The sequence below is a fragment of the Hippoglossus stenolepis genome, chromosome 3 (assembly GCF_022539355.2).
Source record: "Hippoglossus stenolepis isolate QCI-W04-F060 chromosome 3, HSTE1.2, whole genome shotgun sequence".
NCBI classification, from domain to species: Eukaryota; Metazoa; Chordata; class Actinopteri; order Pleuronectiformes; family Pleuronectidae; genus Hippoglossus; species Hippoglossus stenolepis.
The window spans coordinates 14,343,562-14,362,059 of NC_061485.1; the positions used below are offsets into that span (position 1 = coordinate 14,343,562).

General features: G+C 40.2%; 3 protein-coding genes and 1 long non-coding RNA gene across 6 annotated transcripts; 1 reads left to right on the forward strand and 3 right to left on the reverse strand.

Moving 5' to 3' along the window:
• Positions 1–247: 247 nt before the first annotated feature.
• Positions 248–4,424, reverse strand: abhd14a (abhydrolase domain containing 14A). The gene is made up of 5 exons (XM_035152078.2): positions 4,056–4,424; positions 3,031–3,311; positions 2,698–2,813; positions 1,891–2,126; positions 248–977 (listed from the first exon to the last, which is right to left on the reverse strand). The coding sequence occupies exons 2-5, from the start codon at positions 3,291–3,293 to the stop codon at positions 768–770; spliced, it is 825 nt and encodes a 274-aa protein (XP_035007969.1). The 5' UTR covers positions 3,294–3,311; positions 4,056–4,424; the 3' UTR covers positions 248–767.
• A 756-nt stretch (positions 4,425–5,180) lies between these two features.
• On the reverse strand, positions 5,181–12,995 carry hyal2b (hyaluronidase 2b). Of its 3 annotated transcripts, none has more exons than XM_035148790.2 (4): positions 12,784–12,995; positions 9,272–10,251; positions 9,066–9,155; positions 5,181–8,537 (listed from the first exon to the last, which is right to left on the reverse strand). In XM_035148790.2, the coding sequence occupies exons 2-4, from the start codon at positions 10,220–10,222 to the stop codon at positions 8,148–8,150; spliced, it is 1,431 nt and encodes a 476-aa protein (XP_035004681.1). In that variant the 5' UTR covers positions 10,223–10,251; positions 12,784–12,995; the 3' UTR covers positions 5,181–8,147. The 3 variants fall into 3 exon arrangements, with proteins under 3 accessions (XP_035004681.1, XP_035004674.1, XP_035004688.1); XM_035148783.2 differs by lacking the exon at positions 12,784–12,995 and adding an exon at positions 11,373–11,512; XM_035148797.2 differs by lacking the exon at positions 12,784–12,995 and adding an exon at positions 11,285–11,424.
• On the forward strand, positions 11,763–18,478 carry LOC118102576. The gene is made up of 3 exons (XR_004694718.2): positions 11,763–11,966; positions 12,787–12,865; positions 18,029–18,478. It is a non-coding gene; the product is annotated as an uncharacterized LOC118102576 (long non-coding RNA).
• On the reverse strand, positions 13,638–18,011 carry tusc2b (tumor suppressor 2, mitochondrial calcium regulator b). The gene is made up of 4 exons (XM_035148852.2): positions 17,855–18,011; positions 16,844–17,073; positions 16,021–16,141; positions 13,638–15,930 (listed from the first exon to the last, which is right to left on the reverse strand). The coding sequence occupies exons 2-4, from the start codon at positions 16,990–16,992 to the stop codon at positions 15,865–15,867; spliced, it is 336 nt and encodes a 111-aa protein (XP_035004743.1). The 5' UTR covers positions 16,993–17,073; positions 17,855–18,011; the 3' UTR covers positions 13,638–15,864.
• Positions 18,479–18,498: the final 20 nt, after the last annotated feature.

Genomic DNA, 18,498 nt, shown 5'->3' on the forward strand with positions numbered 1-18,498 from the left:
GATCAAGTACTCAAATAAATGTAGAAATAACGCAATGTAAAAACACTTCATATAGGGAAATATAGGTAAAAATATAGTACTACTGCATATTAGTTGTTTAACAAGAATACACATTTAATGAGCTGGTCTAATTTTTGTATGTAAAAGAGAAAAGAAAATAGCGGGCGACTGTAAAAATGTGAATGTGGTCCAGCAGTGTAATAACCCTCCAAATAGAAAATTACAAAATACGAAAACATACAAAACACACATTTTTTTTGTTTTTATTTTAAGCTATTACTTCAGGTTTGTTTTCTGCATGATTGTCCAGACTTATTGCAAATATATTACATGCCTCTTTGCATATTTACAATAACCTACATGTCACCTACAAAAATGGTAACTGAAGCAAACACATTCCATGTTTTTACATGCAAAGAGACACATGAAACACATGAAACTAAAAACTCACTATACAACCAACTATACAAGTCTGATGGCATTTTTAAAACAAGTTGGGCTGAACTCATCAAATGTCTTGGTTGACACTCTATGGAAAACTGAAAAACAAATAGTTTCATAATGAAAATGTTGGACTGTTAGTGTTCACTACATGATTTTACATGCCAAATTCCAAGTATGAAAAACCTATGCCCATGCTAAATGTCTTCAGTTGATGATAATATGACAATGATGCTCGTTTTTAAGTCATTTTTAGCAAAACTTGTACCACATTAAACCACCCATTAGTGTTCCTCTTTCTAATTTTCCCTTTTGTTTCCATCTTTCTACCCCATCTTCCTCTGTGGTTCCTCTCGTTTCAGTTTGCTGAGGAATTCGATCAATCCCTGGTGAAATTCTCTGGGTTTGTCCATGTAGCAGGCATGACGAGCTCCTTCTAGCTTGAGCACAAAGTGATTTGGAAGTTGTATGAGGTTCTTGTGGGACTGGGCCCCCAGATTTGTGTCCAGGGCTCCAAACACGATCAGAGTGGGAGTCTGGAAGGAGAAGCACACAGGACTGAGAAGTCTTCACATAAACATTGACTTGTATACAGCTTTCTGAAGATGCACACCCTTTTCATTACCCCTGGACAAATTGTTGTTGTCTCTTGTATAGCACTAGCATAAAAGCTACTTATACTGACATTAGATACAGATTTATGGTAAAATATTTTAAATTGACATGATTTTACAAAAATGATTTTTTTCTATCAAAAAAGTAAACATTGCATCATTGCAGGTTCCCATATATGAGGCTTTTCTGCTTTCTGATTGTTTTATGCGATAGAATCACCATTTTTAAACAAGAACTCCAGAGGAGGTCCGCAGAATTGGATCTGAACTTTCTTCAGAGGTTGCCTTTTATATATGAACAACTCAGCAGGAGATTTTCCGCAGCACAGAAATCTCTGAAGCGTTCAGGCGAGGGGAGGCGCAACATGTAGAGGCGGGACGTACATTAAATCAACAGCGGTGTCGACTCTATATCACCAAAAAGTCTCTTGACATCTTAGTTGGTGTCTTCTTACGCGCTGTAATTTCAGTGCTAAAGACTTTGATTTTGATTTGACGATTGATTTTGATTGTATCTAATGGGTATGTTGCACACACAAGGCAGAAAGATTAGAGAGACCAGTGGTTCAACCATAGACTTGATATAAAGATGGACATTCAATAAGGCCTCACAGCTAATTCATGTTCTAGAGCCCCCTAGTGGGTCGATCAGGTCATAACTGAGTGGTATGGATTCCCCATTTAAAACACAGTTGAGATATATCATGGTGTCATGAGAAACAGCTGTAAAATCTGTTTACTCAAATAAAAAAAGCTATTGGAAAGCTTTCCTTATTCCTGTTTATTTATATATATATATATATAAAAATCACCACATGATGTATTCTTTTCTCACCTCAATACTTTGGTACTGCTGCGGAGTGTAACTTCGAGTGCCAACTGGGGATATGGGGATGAAGCCATGTAGCTGAGCGCTGTTCTTCATGAAGAAGGGAATGGAGTAACGTCCACTCATGGAGGGGCTCAAAAGCACAGCCGCCCTGACACCCAACGACTCCATGAACCTTGAAAGAAGGTCCACTCGACTCTGGTCAGTCTTCAGAGCCTCTGAGTCCGGGGATTTTCCATATCCTTCAAGAGGAGGAAGAATTTGTCAATTATTTTCTTTTCTTTTTCAAAAACATTTTTTATTGATTTTTCATCAGGATTAGTGACAACAGGAATAACAGAGTCCTAAAGACATCCCTTATGGGCAGAGATAATTATTTTCAAATAAATATGACTACAAACCATGAGTGCCCAGATTTCAAGACAAATGGTGATATGTCAACTCAAAGTTGTGTACCAGTCCTCATCCATCAAGAAACACTGCATTGAGATTTTGCAGGTATATGCTTCTTTTGTTTACAACCAAATCAATGCACTCGCCAAGCAGTCTGCTAACAACACACCTGTCTTTATCAATGTTATTCTCTGTATTAAATATCTTAAATATCTGTAGTTTAGATCAATTCCCTCAGGCTGTGGAGCTGTCCGTGGTCCTTGAGTCCGTAGCAAGGTGGAATATTCAACAACGTTATCGCATGTTTTTCTAATATCGTGCAGCCCCATTTATAACTTATTAACAATCCAGTTTTATAGTAATATGGTTGCAGTCATTAGGATTAATGTTGATTATGTGTTTAAAATGTTACGGTTCTACCTGGCAGGTCCATCGCCAGGGCCTGATATCCATGCGTTGCCAGCAGAGCCATTGTGCCGAGCTCCTCCCAGGTTTTGGAAGTGAAGGCCTGGCCGTGCAGGAGGACGACTTGCAGCCTACACAAAGAAACAACATCCCTTCTTAACAACAACAAGCAGTTGGCATGTCAGAGCTGCAGGTAAGAGGCAGTGCCTGTGTTTATATGCACTCGTGTCAAAGCAGTGAGTGATTATCATGAATGGTGTTTTCTCTCTTATACAATTGGTTGGAGGTAATAATTAAAAGGACAAAGCACGTTATCAGCCAAGCAGGTCTCTGCTGCTGTCAGCTCACCTCGGTAATATCTGTCGTCCAGCGCTATCGACAGGCAAAGCCTCTCTGAAGAACAGCGGAGGGTCCCCGGGCAGCTGGCCGGTGCGAACGGACACGTTGATGGTTGGAACGGGAGGAGGAGAGGTGGCCATCAGCCCCATTCTTTGGGCTTCCAGAGACGGCTCCATGCTGCCCTGGCGAATGGACGGCAGCAGCAGGTACAGCAGTAACGTGGCCAACAGCACCAGTCCCAGAACAACGAGACGATTACGCAGGAAGTTCATTTTGTCGAGAGTAACCTCCTAGAAGAAACGGAAAACAGCAGCGACTGAGAAATACATACGAAATTTGAGTTTTAAGCCATTTTATAGACCTATGACATCGATAGATCACCAGATCCAGATGTCAGTGATGGACTTGATGGGTAAAGACGTATCACACATAAAACTAAGTGGTGGTTCATTAGGTGAACAGCATCTTTCTGAAAGAGAGAAATATTAACAGGTGAAGGCTTCACTGGGCAGTACAGCCTTTGGTAAACCAGGTTTGAAAAGGCACCTAAACCCCAGCAGCTACAGTGCCAGTGCACTATAACATTAAAAGGTTGATGATAATTAATAGTTTAAACGTGCAGGAAAACACAAAGAATCTAGAAAAGGGCCCAAACTGGAATGATTTAAAGGAAAGTTAAGCTCAAAGGATGAAAAATAAGTGACCTTGCAGTGTCGAAAAAAGTCAACTGATGAATGTCATGTAGTCAAAACATGCAAGAATACACAGGGATTAGATATAGTACAGGAAATGTTAGTGATAGAAAAGATGACTTATGTTTAGGAGTTAAATAAGTTTAATAGATAACAGGAACAATGGATTGGGTTTATAGATAAAGATCAGCTCTGAATAACACTATTAGTGTTAAGATCCTGATGAAGGTGAATTACACGACAAACTGTGATCAGTAAACGCTGGTTTCAGGTGTATTCAATAAAGGCTGAGTCCAAGAGGAGCACAGTGAGACCCGCTGGGTGTGTTGGAGGGAAACATACCGACACACTGGAGACAGGCGGACTCGATCAGTGGAAGCGGGACGAGGCTGTCTGCTTCATCCTCTTCTGCACCGCTGCTCGCCACTGGTGGGAAGTGTTGCAGGAAGGGTCGACGCTGCTGGTCGCTAGCTCCCCAAAGCGACACAGACACACAACACTGGTGCCCGGAGCGAGCTACACGTGCGACTGCTCAAGATAACAACAGCGCCCGTACATCCGGTGTTCCTCAGGCAGCGAGACTGCGGGGATGTAAACACCCTAGATGAAGTGACACACGAGAGAACCGAGGAATCTGTTGAGTGTGTCGGCTCAGTGTTTAATCTGCCACCGTCTAAACCCTCTGTTTCCCGTCGGAGCACTTTTCAAGCTGCACACCACCACAAGCAGCGTACGTCATTTCCTTCTAAAGCTGCGATGCAACAACAACAGTAACATACTGATAATAAGAAGCACAACAATAATGGTAAACAGTAATAATAATTGTGATGTTGTTATACCATGTTGCTCTCTCTCTCTCTATATATATATATATATAATACTTTAAAACAAATATTTTACCTTTACTGTTACACAAGAATCCCCCCCCCTATCTATAATAATACAATAATAATAAAGTGTTGCACGTAGATGCACTGTATGAATGTGTGTGTGAATGTAAATCTGTATTGTAAAGCACTAAGTGGTCATCAGGACTAGAACAATGCAATATAAATACAGACCATCTAGACCATTTACCAAAATGCATGATTTTTTTATATAGTCAATTTTTTTTTATATCTCAGTACAAACTAGTCTTGCACTGCATCTTGATTAATCGTCCTCAAAAATAAGTATGTTGATTACAATTGTAAATTTGTGCTATCTACTGTTGGACATAATGCAGGATTTTATACATCTTTTGTTTCTGCTAAAAATAACATTCATACCACAAGAAACAAAAAACGTTTTTCCCTCCACAGCCATAAGGTCCCTGAACTCTCTGCAACAACCACAATGAACATGCACGTTAAATACTCTGCACTGCATTGTCTAGTGTAATTGTGTCATGTCACCACGGTCTATAACGATTTTTTTAATGAGCTGTTCCATGCTGTTCACAGGAATAAAAGAAAGACAGGACAATACTTTTTCTTTTTTTTAAAACCCATTTTAATATTGAAATTCTTTGTTGTAAAAAGGATATTATTAATTGCTTGTAAGTACAAAACCCTTTGATTGGGCTCCAGTTTGGTTTCAAACAATAACATCATTGCACTTTGGCAAAATAAGGCTTTTAAGGTCATTTCCTTGCTAACAATGAGACAAAGCTGCTTCTAGAATGGAGAGGTGGATGGTACAGGATCAAGATCTGGTCCCAGGTTGAATGGGATATTAATCCCTGCAGCAAATTCAGGGTCTCCTCCCATTTGGAAACAAACAAACGAACAAAAAAAAAACAAGACGAACAAAAGGTGCCCAGGAGAAAGAGAGCAGTGACATAATTCTGAGAATCGCAAACTGGACACTCTCCTCCCTGCTGTGTCCTTAAATCCTGACCATTGATATCAAAGACAGGATTTGTGTCATGCAGCAAGTTTAGCAACCAGCACTGCACCCACAGGGTCCCTCAGGGGACACAGTCACATGCCTTCTGTCAAGTCCACAATACACATGAGGAGTAGATGATCCAAATTTGCATTGCCCCTGCTAAATCTGAGGTCAATTGGTCTGAGCCTCTCTTCAAGGACCTTGGAATAGACTTTTCAGGGGAGGCTGAGCGGTGCAATTCCCAGATACCAGTGACCTTCTCCTGAGTCTGTAGACACTGGAGTGTTCTGATACTTAAAGGTTACTCTGAAAGGCTGTCCTTTCAAAATAAAATAATCAAGAAGAACATTATAAAAAGATATTTATAAACATGTCTCCAAAAGGCCCATTCCATTTTTTTCCGTTTTAAGTCACTTACTCAACAAATGTTATATTACTTCTGACTGGAGTGCATTTAAATGTATGCATTATATAGGTAGTAGGTAGAGGAGAATACTATTTCAAATTCAAAGTTTGAAACACTATCCCAGTCAAATGGCTGGCACTATATGTTTAATGTACTAATAGTGAAAAGGCTAAAGAGCACAATAAAGTGTGGATGCTTAATGCACTTCTTCCTTTACCCTCATAGCCTGATATTAAAATGTAAAGAGGTATCCATGGCATTTCAGTCTAGAATTGCTGGGCAACATCATCAGCATTGCACATGGGTGACAAATTTCTTCTATCTTTTTACCATAAAACAGAGTTAATGTGTTAATGATCTTACACGTCATATTTAAAGATAATGACAAATTAATTATTAGATTATTTTCACACAACAGAGTTAAAGACAAACAACGGTTAAGATTCACAGCCAATACATGAAACATTAAATGGAAAAAACATCTTTATATACTGTGATGTCCTGCTTGCAGCAAAACATACATACATATTTTCACCTAATGCATTAGAATCAGTTAAAGTGCAGAATTTCAAAAGTCCAGCATACATAAACTGTTGTATTGCAATACTGGTTCTGTGTTTCTCCATTTTCCAGTTTATTTTAACAGTAAAACATATTAGTTATTTCCCACCTCCTCACAAATTTAGGTACCTTTATACTTCTTTGAGCACTGCCAAGCAGAATAAATACAAACAGCTACTGTATAAATATGAAACTGCTCTGCTAGTTTAAGTCTAGTAGAAGATGAAGATGTACCGACAGTAGTTTCCATCCACACAGCGTCACTGGCAGCAACCCAGACACAAGCTGCAATGCAAGCAAGTCAAGCTACACACTACACGCAGTAAAACTGGTTATTGTGCACTGACTCCTATCAATACTGAAGCTGATATTATATCTGATAACCACACGTTAGCCAATATTCTTTTCAGCATAAACACACTATTCTTCTTGTATTTCCTTGCTAAAGTGTTGAGGCCAAGACAAACTACTGGAGAATTAACATATTCTTGCATTTATACTGGATGCGTTAACATGATACTTGTCGTATTTGATAGACCTCCAGTCGGTCCTCAAGAAATGAAATGCCACAAAAATATTTAAAAAATTATAATAATAAGGCAAATGTTACACTACCTGGATGCTGAGCTTTTTCACAGTAACCGTCAGGGTTACCATTTTCTTCAAACAAATATCAACATTTGTTTGTATTTAATGTCCAGCCTCCCTTTTTTATGCACATTTTGCTTATTAATAAAAAAACCTAGTACGCAATATGGATATTGATATTAATTATATTAGCATAGCATTGTGCCCAAAGGGGGCTGAGATGAACATCACCGCACTAATTCACAACCCTCATTGATCACAGCATGTAAACAAAAGTAAAAGAGCATTTGGAGCCCGGTTAAGGCACATCTCTGAAAACTGAAACAGGCAGGTCCAGCCATGTTGTTTCAATGAGCCAAAGATAATCAAGAGATTTAAGACTACATTTGCCACAATTTATCACCATCATAATGTACTATTAATACGTCCATCTTTAGGCTATAGGTCACAGCACTTGATTCATCAACGGATACAAACTATTGGGCAGCAATGTGAAAAGGCAAAATACCTAAAAGTACCATTTTGTTGCACCAACAACTAATAAATACTGTATGATGATTTGTTTCCACACATTTGGTTAGGCATCATGTTGTTGTGTTCATCATAGGAAAGTACAGGTGGATTAAAAAAAGTTAAGCTGTAATTGTTTCTGCAGGGACTGTCCAATCTGGAGGTCAAGGCCAGCATGGAGCTTGGCAAAAGCCTTAATATTTGGATTTGGTTTGTGACATAATTCGATGCAAGTTCATCAGCTGCAAAACGGATTGAAGGACATAATTTCGAGGAGGTGAACCAAGACTGGAGATCTCCCAGTGCAGCGTGTTAGACAGAAATATTACTTTTAGATGGCCTGTGTGCTGGGATGAAAAGATCCTGCCATAGTGCGAGACGAGTGATGACGGGATTTAACCGTCACTTGTGCAGGGTAACCTGACACCTCTACATCACGAAGTTTGAGTTCTTTTCAGAGCTGACAGACGCAGGTTAGGGGTTTGGGCTCCTGTGTTTCCTCAGTGTAGCAGAGTGAGGAATCCTAGTGGGAGTAAAAGGCAAAGGGGCCAGGTCCCGAAGACAGAGGAGGCTCTATTCTGCCCTTTTTCTTTCAGAGCACAAGCCTCACCCCTGTACCCACGGTAGCACTGGCACTGGAAGTGTGTGTGGTAAAGTGTAAGCTCGGCTTGGCCAGGTGCTCCTGTAACCTTTAACTGGCCACCCTGACTGGTGATGCTGTGTGTTAAGGGGCTGAGGTGGAGGTACACGTCTCTGTCTGGTACTCTGCGAAGACAGCGACCGTGGGATTTACACATGACCTGGCTGCAGTGCTCTGCTGCTGTGGACACATTGAGCAGGTACTGGCCCAGGAGTCCCTGAAGATACTTATTTAGGATGGAGCAGCTCTCCTGGAGGATAAATAAAAAAAAGATACACCCAAACCTCTAATCACTAAACTGCTCAGCATCAAACAAATGCAGATATAATTGGGTATAGTGCATCAAATGCATTTATGTTTGAGCTGCACACTGTGCATTTTAAATTAATGAATATATAAAGCTGTTTTCAGACATGAACTCCGAACAATTGGGTTAGGGCTTTCTCCAGAGTTTTCCTTAGACACATTTCAACACAGAAATCTCTGGAGTGTTGAAATGAGTGGTGGCCCAGCATGCAGGAAGCAGGATGTAACTTATAAATCCCGCTGCGGGATCACATGTTTTTGTTTTGCTGCAGAGGATCTCCTGCTGCGTTCTCACAAGGGCGCGTGTGGACATTCTCCAGAGTGTTTACTAGGGCGCTGGCCAGACAAATTCGTCTCACTCTGACATTTGCGTTCTCACAGAGCCCCTGCAGATAATGCCAGTAAATGATACGGGGTTCAATGTCTGAAAGCTTTAATTAAGTATAAAAACGAATAGAGAGGGTTCACTTACCTCACTGCTTGCATAGGAGCTTTCCCCCCAGAAGATTATACCTGCGGCTCCAAGTGCAACGCTCTCACCGATGGTGGAGACCAGATCCATCTACAAAACATTTACAGACACAGTTCAGTGGTGACTCATACAATGAGCACAAAAGAACACAACAACAGATTATGAAGCCTTGTGTGCTTGATTAATTATTGCCTTGGTGAACTAACCTCACTTAGAAGTGTCATCTGATTCATATACGTAGGTCGGGTATAAACAAACACAGGATTTGCTAATCCATCCCCAACAGATGCCAGCCGCATCGCCTCCTTCACTCTGTTCCGGACAAACAGACGCCCGTAGTTTGAAGAGCGTAGTACCGAGCCCATATATATGGACGGGAAGAATGCAGTACATTCCATCCACAACCAGTTCAGTTGATTATTGCGTGCCATCTCCACTGAGGGGCAGCGGCCTGTGTAGTTTTTCAGTCCAATCCTGTAATCATGGTTGTAACAGTCTGGAAACAGGTAGAAGCCCCACAGTTGATTGGGCCTCAGATTCTTGGCAAACTTTAAAGTCTCCAGCATGAACTTACGAGCTGACGACTCAAATTCCTGCTGTGCGACTTTAGCCACTTGATCTGGGGTCCACTCAGGATTCTTTTTGGCCAGCATTTCACGAGATTTACTTCGATAAATGTCTTTAATATCCCAATTTCGGATCCACAGTGGGCGCCACTCCTCCCAGTCAATAACAGCCAAGCCTTTTGCATCTGGCTCACGGATGTACTTCTGCACACCTCCGGGCATCTTTTCGTAGTGCTGAGCGAGGCTGGCGAGCTGTGGAAGACCTCCATTCACTGCAGTGCCATCGCGCTTGTAATAAGGATACAAGCCGAGGCGCTCCTTGTAGAAGATTGTGAGATTCTGCCGGACAAAGCCCTCATTGGGAGACGCCACAATGTCGAACTGCTCCAGAGACAGAGTTACACGATGTCGCGGAGCACACTCCTGTGTTGGGGCATTCCAGGCAAGAAGAAATGGCTTGTGGGAATATAATGGCCATCTTGTCTGCTTCACGTCGGCTGAACATAAGACTGTCCATAATGCAAACAGAGTCAGAAGCAGCCAAGGCAGTTGGCCAGCTGCAGCGAAGGGAGAGTGGAATACAGCCTCCATGGTGACTTCTCTCCTTCTCTAGTCTTTCTCTAGAAAAAGAAGGCAGTTTTGTTAAATTCAGCCTAAATTAAAAACCACAAATTGTTCCAAATATATTTACAGATGATGCAGGGATACAGCACTTTTTCTAATGATGTCACAATTGTTAAATATATGAAACATAACATCTGTAGGTGGACGTTCAGGTAATATTTACTGACTTTCAGGCAAAGTATTTCAACAATGGGGGAATTGATAGGGTACTTAATACATATTGTTGGGATATCATTACTGTGTAAACCTATAGTATGACTAAGAACTCTTAAATCAAATACAGAGACTACTAGACACCATCGAAGTTGCATAGAACCACATCCACAATTTGAGCCAGGCCCTGCTGTGGTCTGGAGATCCCCCAAGGTCGAGGAGTTTTGGTTTGCAGAAAAAAAAAAAGATTATTAACTCAAGTATCCCCTTTCTCCCCCGGTCTATATATTTGGGGGGATCCCTCCACATTTACTAACTTAAGTTCACCACTCGCCAATTGGACCCAGACTGACCTTTTCTATTATAACCCTTAATTATATGAAATAATTATCTGATATGCATCCACTTGTGAGATGTATTTTTTTAAAGGTCTCCTGTTATTTCAGTTTAAACTTCTTGACATTAAATGCAACAGTTTTTATTATATATATATATATATATATATAGCCACATTAATATATATATTACTCATGTTTATGTTTTTATGTTTATGGTCTTCCTTGATTGTTTTTTATTTCTTCACCAGGTCCTTGTGACAAACATTGGTGAGGATTTTGTCTGTTGAGATAAAATAATAAAATGCACTAATCATTGAAAAGATGATAAGAGCTGATCGTTACCAGTATTACCACGTATGCTTTAGTCATCAGCTTCCTGTTTGACACAAGTTCAATAATTCATTTTGCTTCTGGAATCAGTTTGGGGAAGTAACTGTTGATTCGAGAAATAGCGGAAATGAAAGCGGAAAGAGGGTCAAATAAAAACAGCAAGCTCTTCGCTGCAGACTGCTTTTCTTCCAGACTGTGTGAAACTAACTTGGTCACGTTGGCTGTTAACAGATTCATTGAAAGTGAACGGTCTGCGTTAGCTAGCGGCTCGCCTCTGCTTCCTGCTCCAGTCTGACCTGTTCCGATGAGGAGGGCGACGCGTGCTAGTTCCACTTCCGCGCATGTAACCGTCGGATCGTTGACTTTTCCACGGCCCTGCCATGTGAAAGGTACCGGCCGCGGTTCAGCTCGAATCCATGTCGGTGGGAGACGGAGCTGACAGACGGAGCTGACATCGAGGATCACACTGAGCAGACCCACGGAGGGTTGAGCAACAAAGGCTCAGTCACCCACTCAGTCACCGTGACGACACACATCACTTACTTGTTTTGGGGCTTTTAAAAAAAAAAAACATAAATCGAGGTTATCTGTAACATTCACACAATTTAGATAGTTAAGATATCACAACCCCATTTTTAAATGTAGTCTTTCTATCTTGAAATGTGTGTGGGGGGGTAAATAGTGCAACTCGACCCCCCCCTCAAATAAAGGCCAAAGTAGACTGTTCCGCACACACACACACTCCTGTTACGTCACGCATGTAACCAGAGCTGCGGTTTTTAAAGTGACTTCCTGTTTTTAATCCAGCAAACTTTTTCTACAGATATAAGTAGGACGTTGATGTGTTTTGCTCTTTTTGTGGTTGCAGAAGATGTCCATCACTTATTCTGGTCTGGTCCCCACTCATTTAACCATGCGAATTTTTGATGTCTTAGTTTAATTTATTTTATGTCATACTTTGTATTTTTTTCTTTATTTGTTGTTTTTACTGCTTGTTTTCTAATTTTTTTATATATTTGTATCATCTTAACGTTCCTTTATTGTTGTTTGTTCTAATATCGATCGCTTTTGTATGTATTAGTTTCTAGTTACTGACATTTTTACTCATTTTAATTCATTGTCAACACCCTATGTTTTGTCAAACACCTGAAAAGCCCTTTGAATTGCTTTTGATTTATATGAAAGGTGGTTATATAACTTATAACGTTTGATTGATAAAGTCTTAATGTAAAAAGATCATATAAAAGAATGAATAGAGCACTAGACTTTACATTATGAGGGTGAATGATATGATATGACATTTATTTTTAAGACTCAGGGTCCACATAAAAGACAACACAATTACATAAGGGATTGAATTTGGATTGTTTGAATCTCATGTGTAAGTAAGATTTTACTGTAGTTGGTCCAGGCAGTTCCAATTTTAACGATTCAATACTGAAAAATCTGTATAAATCTATCCATATCTCAAGAAAACATTTGTTACAGAAACAGAGAATCTCCAGATCACCTACATCTTTCTTTTTTTGAGGAAGCTCATAATAGGAGTATTTAAAAAGAGGAGAGTCACTTCGTCTTGCAAGTTGCTTGCAGCATTTTTATTTGAGCTTGAGTAAGAGTTAACAATGCGTTTCATGAGTCAACAGTATAATTCCTAATAATGTGACTTTCCTTTTAAATCTGATGTTCCCAAATAATGTATCTTACCAGCAACCTCGTGCTCTCCTCTCTCCGGGTGAAATCCGATGAATTGGGCTGTTCCAGTTGATCGAGATCAGGATGTGGTCAGGTAAAGCTTTTTCTTCTGCTACATTATCGTATCTGTTCATCAGAGGAGAGCAACAGAGTTGTTCGTGCTGTGTTGAAATCCACCACTGACCAGTGCTTTAAATATCCAGCAGACTCCACCTCTGTTTGAACTCGACTTTACAAACCTCTCATTTTCAACAGAGAGAGTGGCTGTTGCTTCTCTGACATCATCAGAAATATTTAAAACATATACTGTTTAAAGTAGATTGCTTTAATGTAACTAACAGGGCACACAAAACCAAAGTATTTGTATTTCAAGGCTTTTTTGCAGTTTATTAGTTATTTCAGATTAAGACTGTGGAAGCACCAAAGACAGCACAGTAAATAGTTCATGATATTTTATGACTGAAACCACAAACTTAAAATCATGTAAGATACAGGAAATCTGGCATCGAATACACGAGAATTGTTTTAGAATTCAAATAATTAATGTATTTAAAAGTTAAATTTTGCTTGGTATCATAACTTTTTCTTACTGTGACAGCAACACACGTCAATGCTGCTTTATTCCTATTGCACACTGGGTCTAAACACAGGTTTAATTGAAACCTATGTGAAGTTACGTAATTCTTAGATAATTGGTTATGACTCATGCAATCACAAATATACAGTTTTCAAGAGCTGAGAAATTAAATATAGCTTATTTATAAACGTAAGTTAAACTAAATGGGATCATCAATCCTTTGTGAGTTAATGAATGACTTTGAAAAGACATTTTGTGAGATCTCTGTTTGAACATATGACAAATAAAACACATTTAATTACTTTTATTGACAAATCATATATTTTAAAACCATTTCTTAAATTACATGATTACTAACCCTAACCCATGATTAATTTGTGGATTTCTCTGCTGAAGACTATGTTGGTATATCAACAGTTCCTCTTGATTTCACTGCTGTTGTTTAGACATGGCAGGTTTCTACAAAGAATTTAAAATAATAAACACATTCTTGCTAGTAAGATAAAAGATTACAGTGGTCTTTGTGAGTATCTCAAAACCTGCCCAGACTTTAGTCAGAAAAGCCAAACCATGGGCAGTTTGCTGAGTCAGATCTTTTCATTTAACCCTAATGCCACAATTCACCTCATGGCCTTGCATAATATTACAGTTTTGTGAAAGTAAACAACAAAAAGTAATTGTATCGCCATGTCTCCCCCAGACACAACTGATAGAAGAATTCAGCCAGAGGACTTGTGCAGAGTAAATTAATATCATGGAAGCAATAAAGTGGAGTGGATTTTGGCACAGTCCTGTTTATCCTCTGAGGAGAACAATATCAGAGACGGCTTTACAGAAACCACTTTCTCATGGAGACATGGAAATTGATGGCCTTCACTTCTCTCCACCTCATCCATTCTTCATTAGCACACACAAATACACGCACATTGCCAATCAGTGTTTCGCCTTCGCAATTTCCTCTGCAGGTGGTTAATGTCATCGCAGGTGGAGGTCGGGAGCATTATTTCCACAACATTGGCGTCAGTTCATTTTAGTGTTTACAACGTCTGACAAAAAGCTGAATTATCTGCCATTACAAAAGACTCTTATAGCCATATTAAATAATTCTGATACAAAGACTAACCACATTAAATTCTGATGAATCGGTTTCCTCACACTCCCTGCATTTCACTTAGTATTAAAAATGACTTGCTGTCACTTGAACAAAACTGAAGATGGGAGGTTGTTTATTCATTACAGCCTACAGAATAAAAAGTATTTGAATAGTCCTGATGTGATTAAATAAATACAATTATTTTACATAATAATTATTAAACAGTAAAATATGATTTATATTTTACAAATAGTGGTCTCCAGTCGTTTAAAAGTAACTTACTAGTTTATCTATCTTTCACACCTAAATCCTTCAATACAAGGAAGAGGCTTTAGTCAAATGATGAATGGTGTTGATGCACTATATGTATATGATGAAAGAGAGCCTGGAAAAATTTGTCAAACAAGTGTGTATATTTGCTGAAATCTGCCAATTGAATTTGTACTTGTTTCAGTTGTGGTATGTGAACTCTCTGCTGGTTGCTTATAATGCTCTAATTCCCTTGAAAATTCCCACGACCTTTGTGTCCTGAGGCATTTACAGCCAGACGTGTGTAGTAACTATAATCTGCACCGGTACAAATAAAGTCATTATAGGCCATTAATATGTAAAGTACATCCTTAGATTTTATCCCCCTGATCTTGATGATTTGCAAACTAAATGCACTCTACTGCTGTTCAGTGATAATGTATGGATATAAAAAAAAAAGGACCATGACACAATTCAGCATTTTAAATTGTAATTAAAAAAGTTATAATAAATTAAAAGTGAAACATAATATGCGGAAGCAGCAAAGAAAACGACAGGATCTCTTGCTGCTGCTGTGTACATGTGAGGCTCGGAGGTCACTGAAGCCAGTCCATCCATGACGTTAATCCACTTCAGATTTCTTGGGCAGCTGATTGTCAACTCCCTCGGATGTTACCGATAAGCTGATCCTGTTCCATGCATGATAAATCGAGTCATGAGGGTGTCAATAATCTAAAGTGTGCAGCTAAAAGTTCCTGCTCTATATATACTGTGACAGGAGAGAGAACTGGTTACATTCTCCTTGAACTCCTAGAGTTCAGTGAATCATACCAGAAAAACTATCTGCAGCGACAACTCCAGGACTGTCACGATTACCTGTGTCTGCACACACATTCACACATACATGCACACAAACCATGATCTGTAAACTGAGTAGGTTTTGCCAACTTGGCACCCTTCAACGTCCCCACCGGTGACCTATTCTGTGTCTGAACACAAGCCAAAAGATCACATGCAGAGGCTCAGCAACATTGCATCTGCCTGTCCACATAAGAGCATCAAATATATCAAGAGATCATGTGTTTTTTAAAAGGTGGTTCAGGCTTCCAGCTGAAGGGAAAACCACGGGACGGAGTTGACACAGTGGCTCGTCTGAGACAATCCTCAGACATTGTCATGCTTCACAGAGGACAACTGGGAAATCTACATGGATGCATGGGTGGTCCAGCTTTATAATTCCCTGAAACAAAACAAGAGATTCAAATTATCTGGACTAATAATACAAAGAACTGGTGAATACAGTCCTAGTTTAGATTCCTAATTCCCTTACCTGAGGTGTTAGATTTTTTTGAATCCTTTTCAGTTTGGCCCTTTTTCGTCCATTTTTCGTCACAATTGTTTCTTCATAGAACTCGTGGGCCAAGTCGCCGTCTTCATCAAAGAACAAAGAGCTGCAGCAGAGAAGAAAACATTATTATACATCTAAATAATGTGCCCGAGTGAATTCAAAACTCTGCACAGCCAAGGCTTGGCAATACAACAAGACCGAATCATTTTACATAATCGGAAAAAAACATTTGTGCACATTCTGCATTTGCTCTCAACGCGAGAGCCAGTATGCACAACCACAACAAAAATAAAATGTGGTGTTTGGATGTCAAGCCCACAAACCCATGAGCAAAGAAAAAAACAACAACCAGCTGCTTAGTTTGCTGAAGCCTCAGCTCTGTTGGACTGTCAGCTGTTTTCTTGTGGGTAAAGTGCTGTTTTTTGAAAGGTCAGGGTGAACGGTAAGCTAACAGGTCAGCTATGAGTGTGGAAATACCCCTTGGTTAACAGAGGTGTATGAGGGGAGAGCTAAGACCACTACTGCAACACCACGTCTGCAGGAACCAAACAATGCTATCACGTCAAAATTTAACGAGTTTTCTCTGGAATATTTTGGACGCTAAGGGGACAGGAGGCTACAAACTAATCTCAAAATGATAACACTCAAAATTAGTAACCTAATACTGTTTTCACTTTGTAGAAATGTCAATATAAGCATTCATCTTGTGAGGCATCGTGATAATAAGAACATCACGTTTTAACAGTCCGCTATAATCGTTGTGATATGTTCGATGGTCCCACGTGATCCCGAGGCCGCTAATTACCTTCGTCTCGTAAACACCCAAGGCGTTGCGCCTCGGAAACTTCGAACTCTGGCCAGGGGCTGCTCATTTCCATCTTTGGTTGGGTCTTCCACACTAACTGAGCCAGAAAAAGGCCAAAATCCTTTGGATCTGGAGCCGCTGCCACCCATCTTCAGCTGCAGCACATTATTTTCTTGGGTCACAGAACTGGCAGTGGTGCTACAGCGTCACTGTATCAGATGAGAGGTGACCTTCAGGATAAAACACAGGAAAAGAACACATGAAAGGTTCATTTCTTCCAATATATTATGAAAACAGGCAAAATTATTTTTATATTAAAAAAATAAGAAAAACCCCAAGTTGGAGATCCTGGTTTTGTGAGGCCAGTATTAATGGTACCATAAGAAAACAAATGCACAGCACCTACAGCCAATGCAAAACCTACAGTAGATGCAGTGATTACACATCAATGTTCGGCTAAGTTTACTTTTCTTGTGGCTGACATAACAGAAGAGACACCGGAAACAAAGCCAAGTCTGTTGACGAGTCCAGCTGGTTTCTAATTCACATGTCCTGAGGGTCTGAATGTAGCAGGCCGGTGACATGACAGTACAATCTCACATGAACACAGCCCTGCCACAGACACACGGAGGACCACCGCACTGTGTCATGATGTGTGAATCCATGTCGGACATTTAGAAAAGCCCAGAACACATAGGTCAGCTGTGCTCGTGTCCAGAGGGCTCGTTAACATTCGGCTACCTGGAGAGGGAAAGCTAACGTTGCTAACCCGAAGCAACAACATGCCGTATCAGCCCCTACACGTGTGTTACTCGCTGTCATGTCACTTTACGCCCTGGCTGCTAACGTTAGCTTCAGAGAAAGGCAATTAGCTCCCCGTTGCTAGCATTAGCCAGGTCGACATGTTCCCATCTGCTCTTGTAGGGCAACGTTCACTGACGAAATGCCAAACGCTACCATTAGCTGCGTTGCTAACCGGCGTCTGTCGCTTCCGTTGAGCTGAAAACGTACCTAAAGCGGCCCGTTCGCTGGGGAGAGGGTCGCTTGTGGGATGATACAGCTGCACAAGCTCGGAGCTTATAACACACACACACACACACATACACTCACACACACGGCTGAACTAGCTGTTTATGCTAACGTAACACGTTGTTCTTCCTGGCTTCTTTTTACTGTCGACTGCAGAAGGGACGCGAGCAGGTGTCGCCGCGGCGTGGACGGGAGGGACAGAGAAGAAGAAACCTCCTGTCGTCTGTTCATGGCACATGTGCGATATCCACATAACCCCACCAATGAAGAAGAAACTACACGTACAATACATTTTAAACTATATACGGCTGTGATGTTTTTTATTTGTAAAAGACATTTAAAAAAAAAAAAGTTATAAATGTATTTTTTGACAGGTCTGATTTGCAAAGGAGAAGCACTTCCCTAGTTACATGGCAACAAAATGCTTAATTGTCAGCCCTGGCTTCTGATTGGTTAAATGGTTTAATACAACTACTCCTTGACCATGTTTATGTTCCTATGCACGGTTTTGTATTTGAAGAAGACATTTTTACAGTTAACATTTCAGCCGGACTTCTGAGTTTTGTTGAAACCCCACAGTCCACGAGGACTCTACCGTGTGCATTTTTCAAGAAATAGACAAAGCC

Excerpts from the sequence above, each read along its gene's own strand:
- hyal2b (XM_035148790.2), bottom strand. The coding sequence starts at position 10,222 with ATGGAGGCTGTATTCCACTCTCCCTTCGCTGCAGCTGGCCAACTGCCT. Across the intron at positions 9,156-9,271 it reads AGATGACACTTCTAAGTGAG|ATGGATCTGGTCTCCACCAT; the intron begins GTTAGTTCACCA and ends AATGTTTTGTAG. Across the intron at positions 8,538-9,065 it reads GCTCCTATGCAAGCAGTGAG|GAGAGCTGCTCCATCCTAAA; the intron begins GTAAGTGAACCC and ends TTTATCCTCCAG.
- tusc2b (XM_035148852.2), bottom strand. The coding sequence starts at position 16,992 with ATGGGTGGCAGCGGCTCCAGATCCAAAGGATTTTGGCCTTTTTCTGGC. Across the intron at positions 16,142-16,843 it reads TGGGTGTTTACGAGACGAAG|CTCTTTGTTCTTTGATGAAG; the intron begins GTAATTAGCGGC and ends TCTCTGCTGCAG. Across the intron at positions 15,931-16,020 it reads AAAAAAATCTAACACCTCAG|GGAATTATAAAGCTGGACCA; the intron begins GTAAGGGAATTA and ends GTTTTGTTTCAG.
- abhd14a (XM_035152078.2), bottom strand. The coding sequence starts at position 3,293 with ATGAACTTCCTGCGTAATCGTCTCGTTGTTCTGGGACTGGTGCTGTTG. Across the intron at positions 2,814-3,030 it reads GGACGACAGATATTACCGAG|GCTGCAAGTCGTCCTCCTGC; the intron begins GTGAGCTGACAG and ends TTCTTTGTGTAG. Across the intron at positions 978-1,890 it reads AGCAGTACCAAAGTATTGAG|ACTCCCACTCTGATCGTGTT; the intron begins GTGAGAAAAGAA and ends TTCTCCTTCCAG.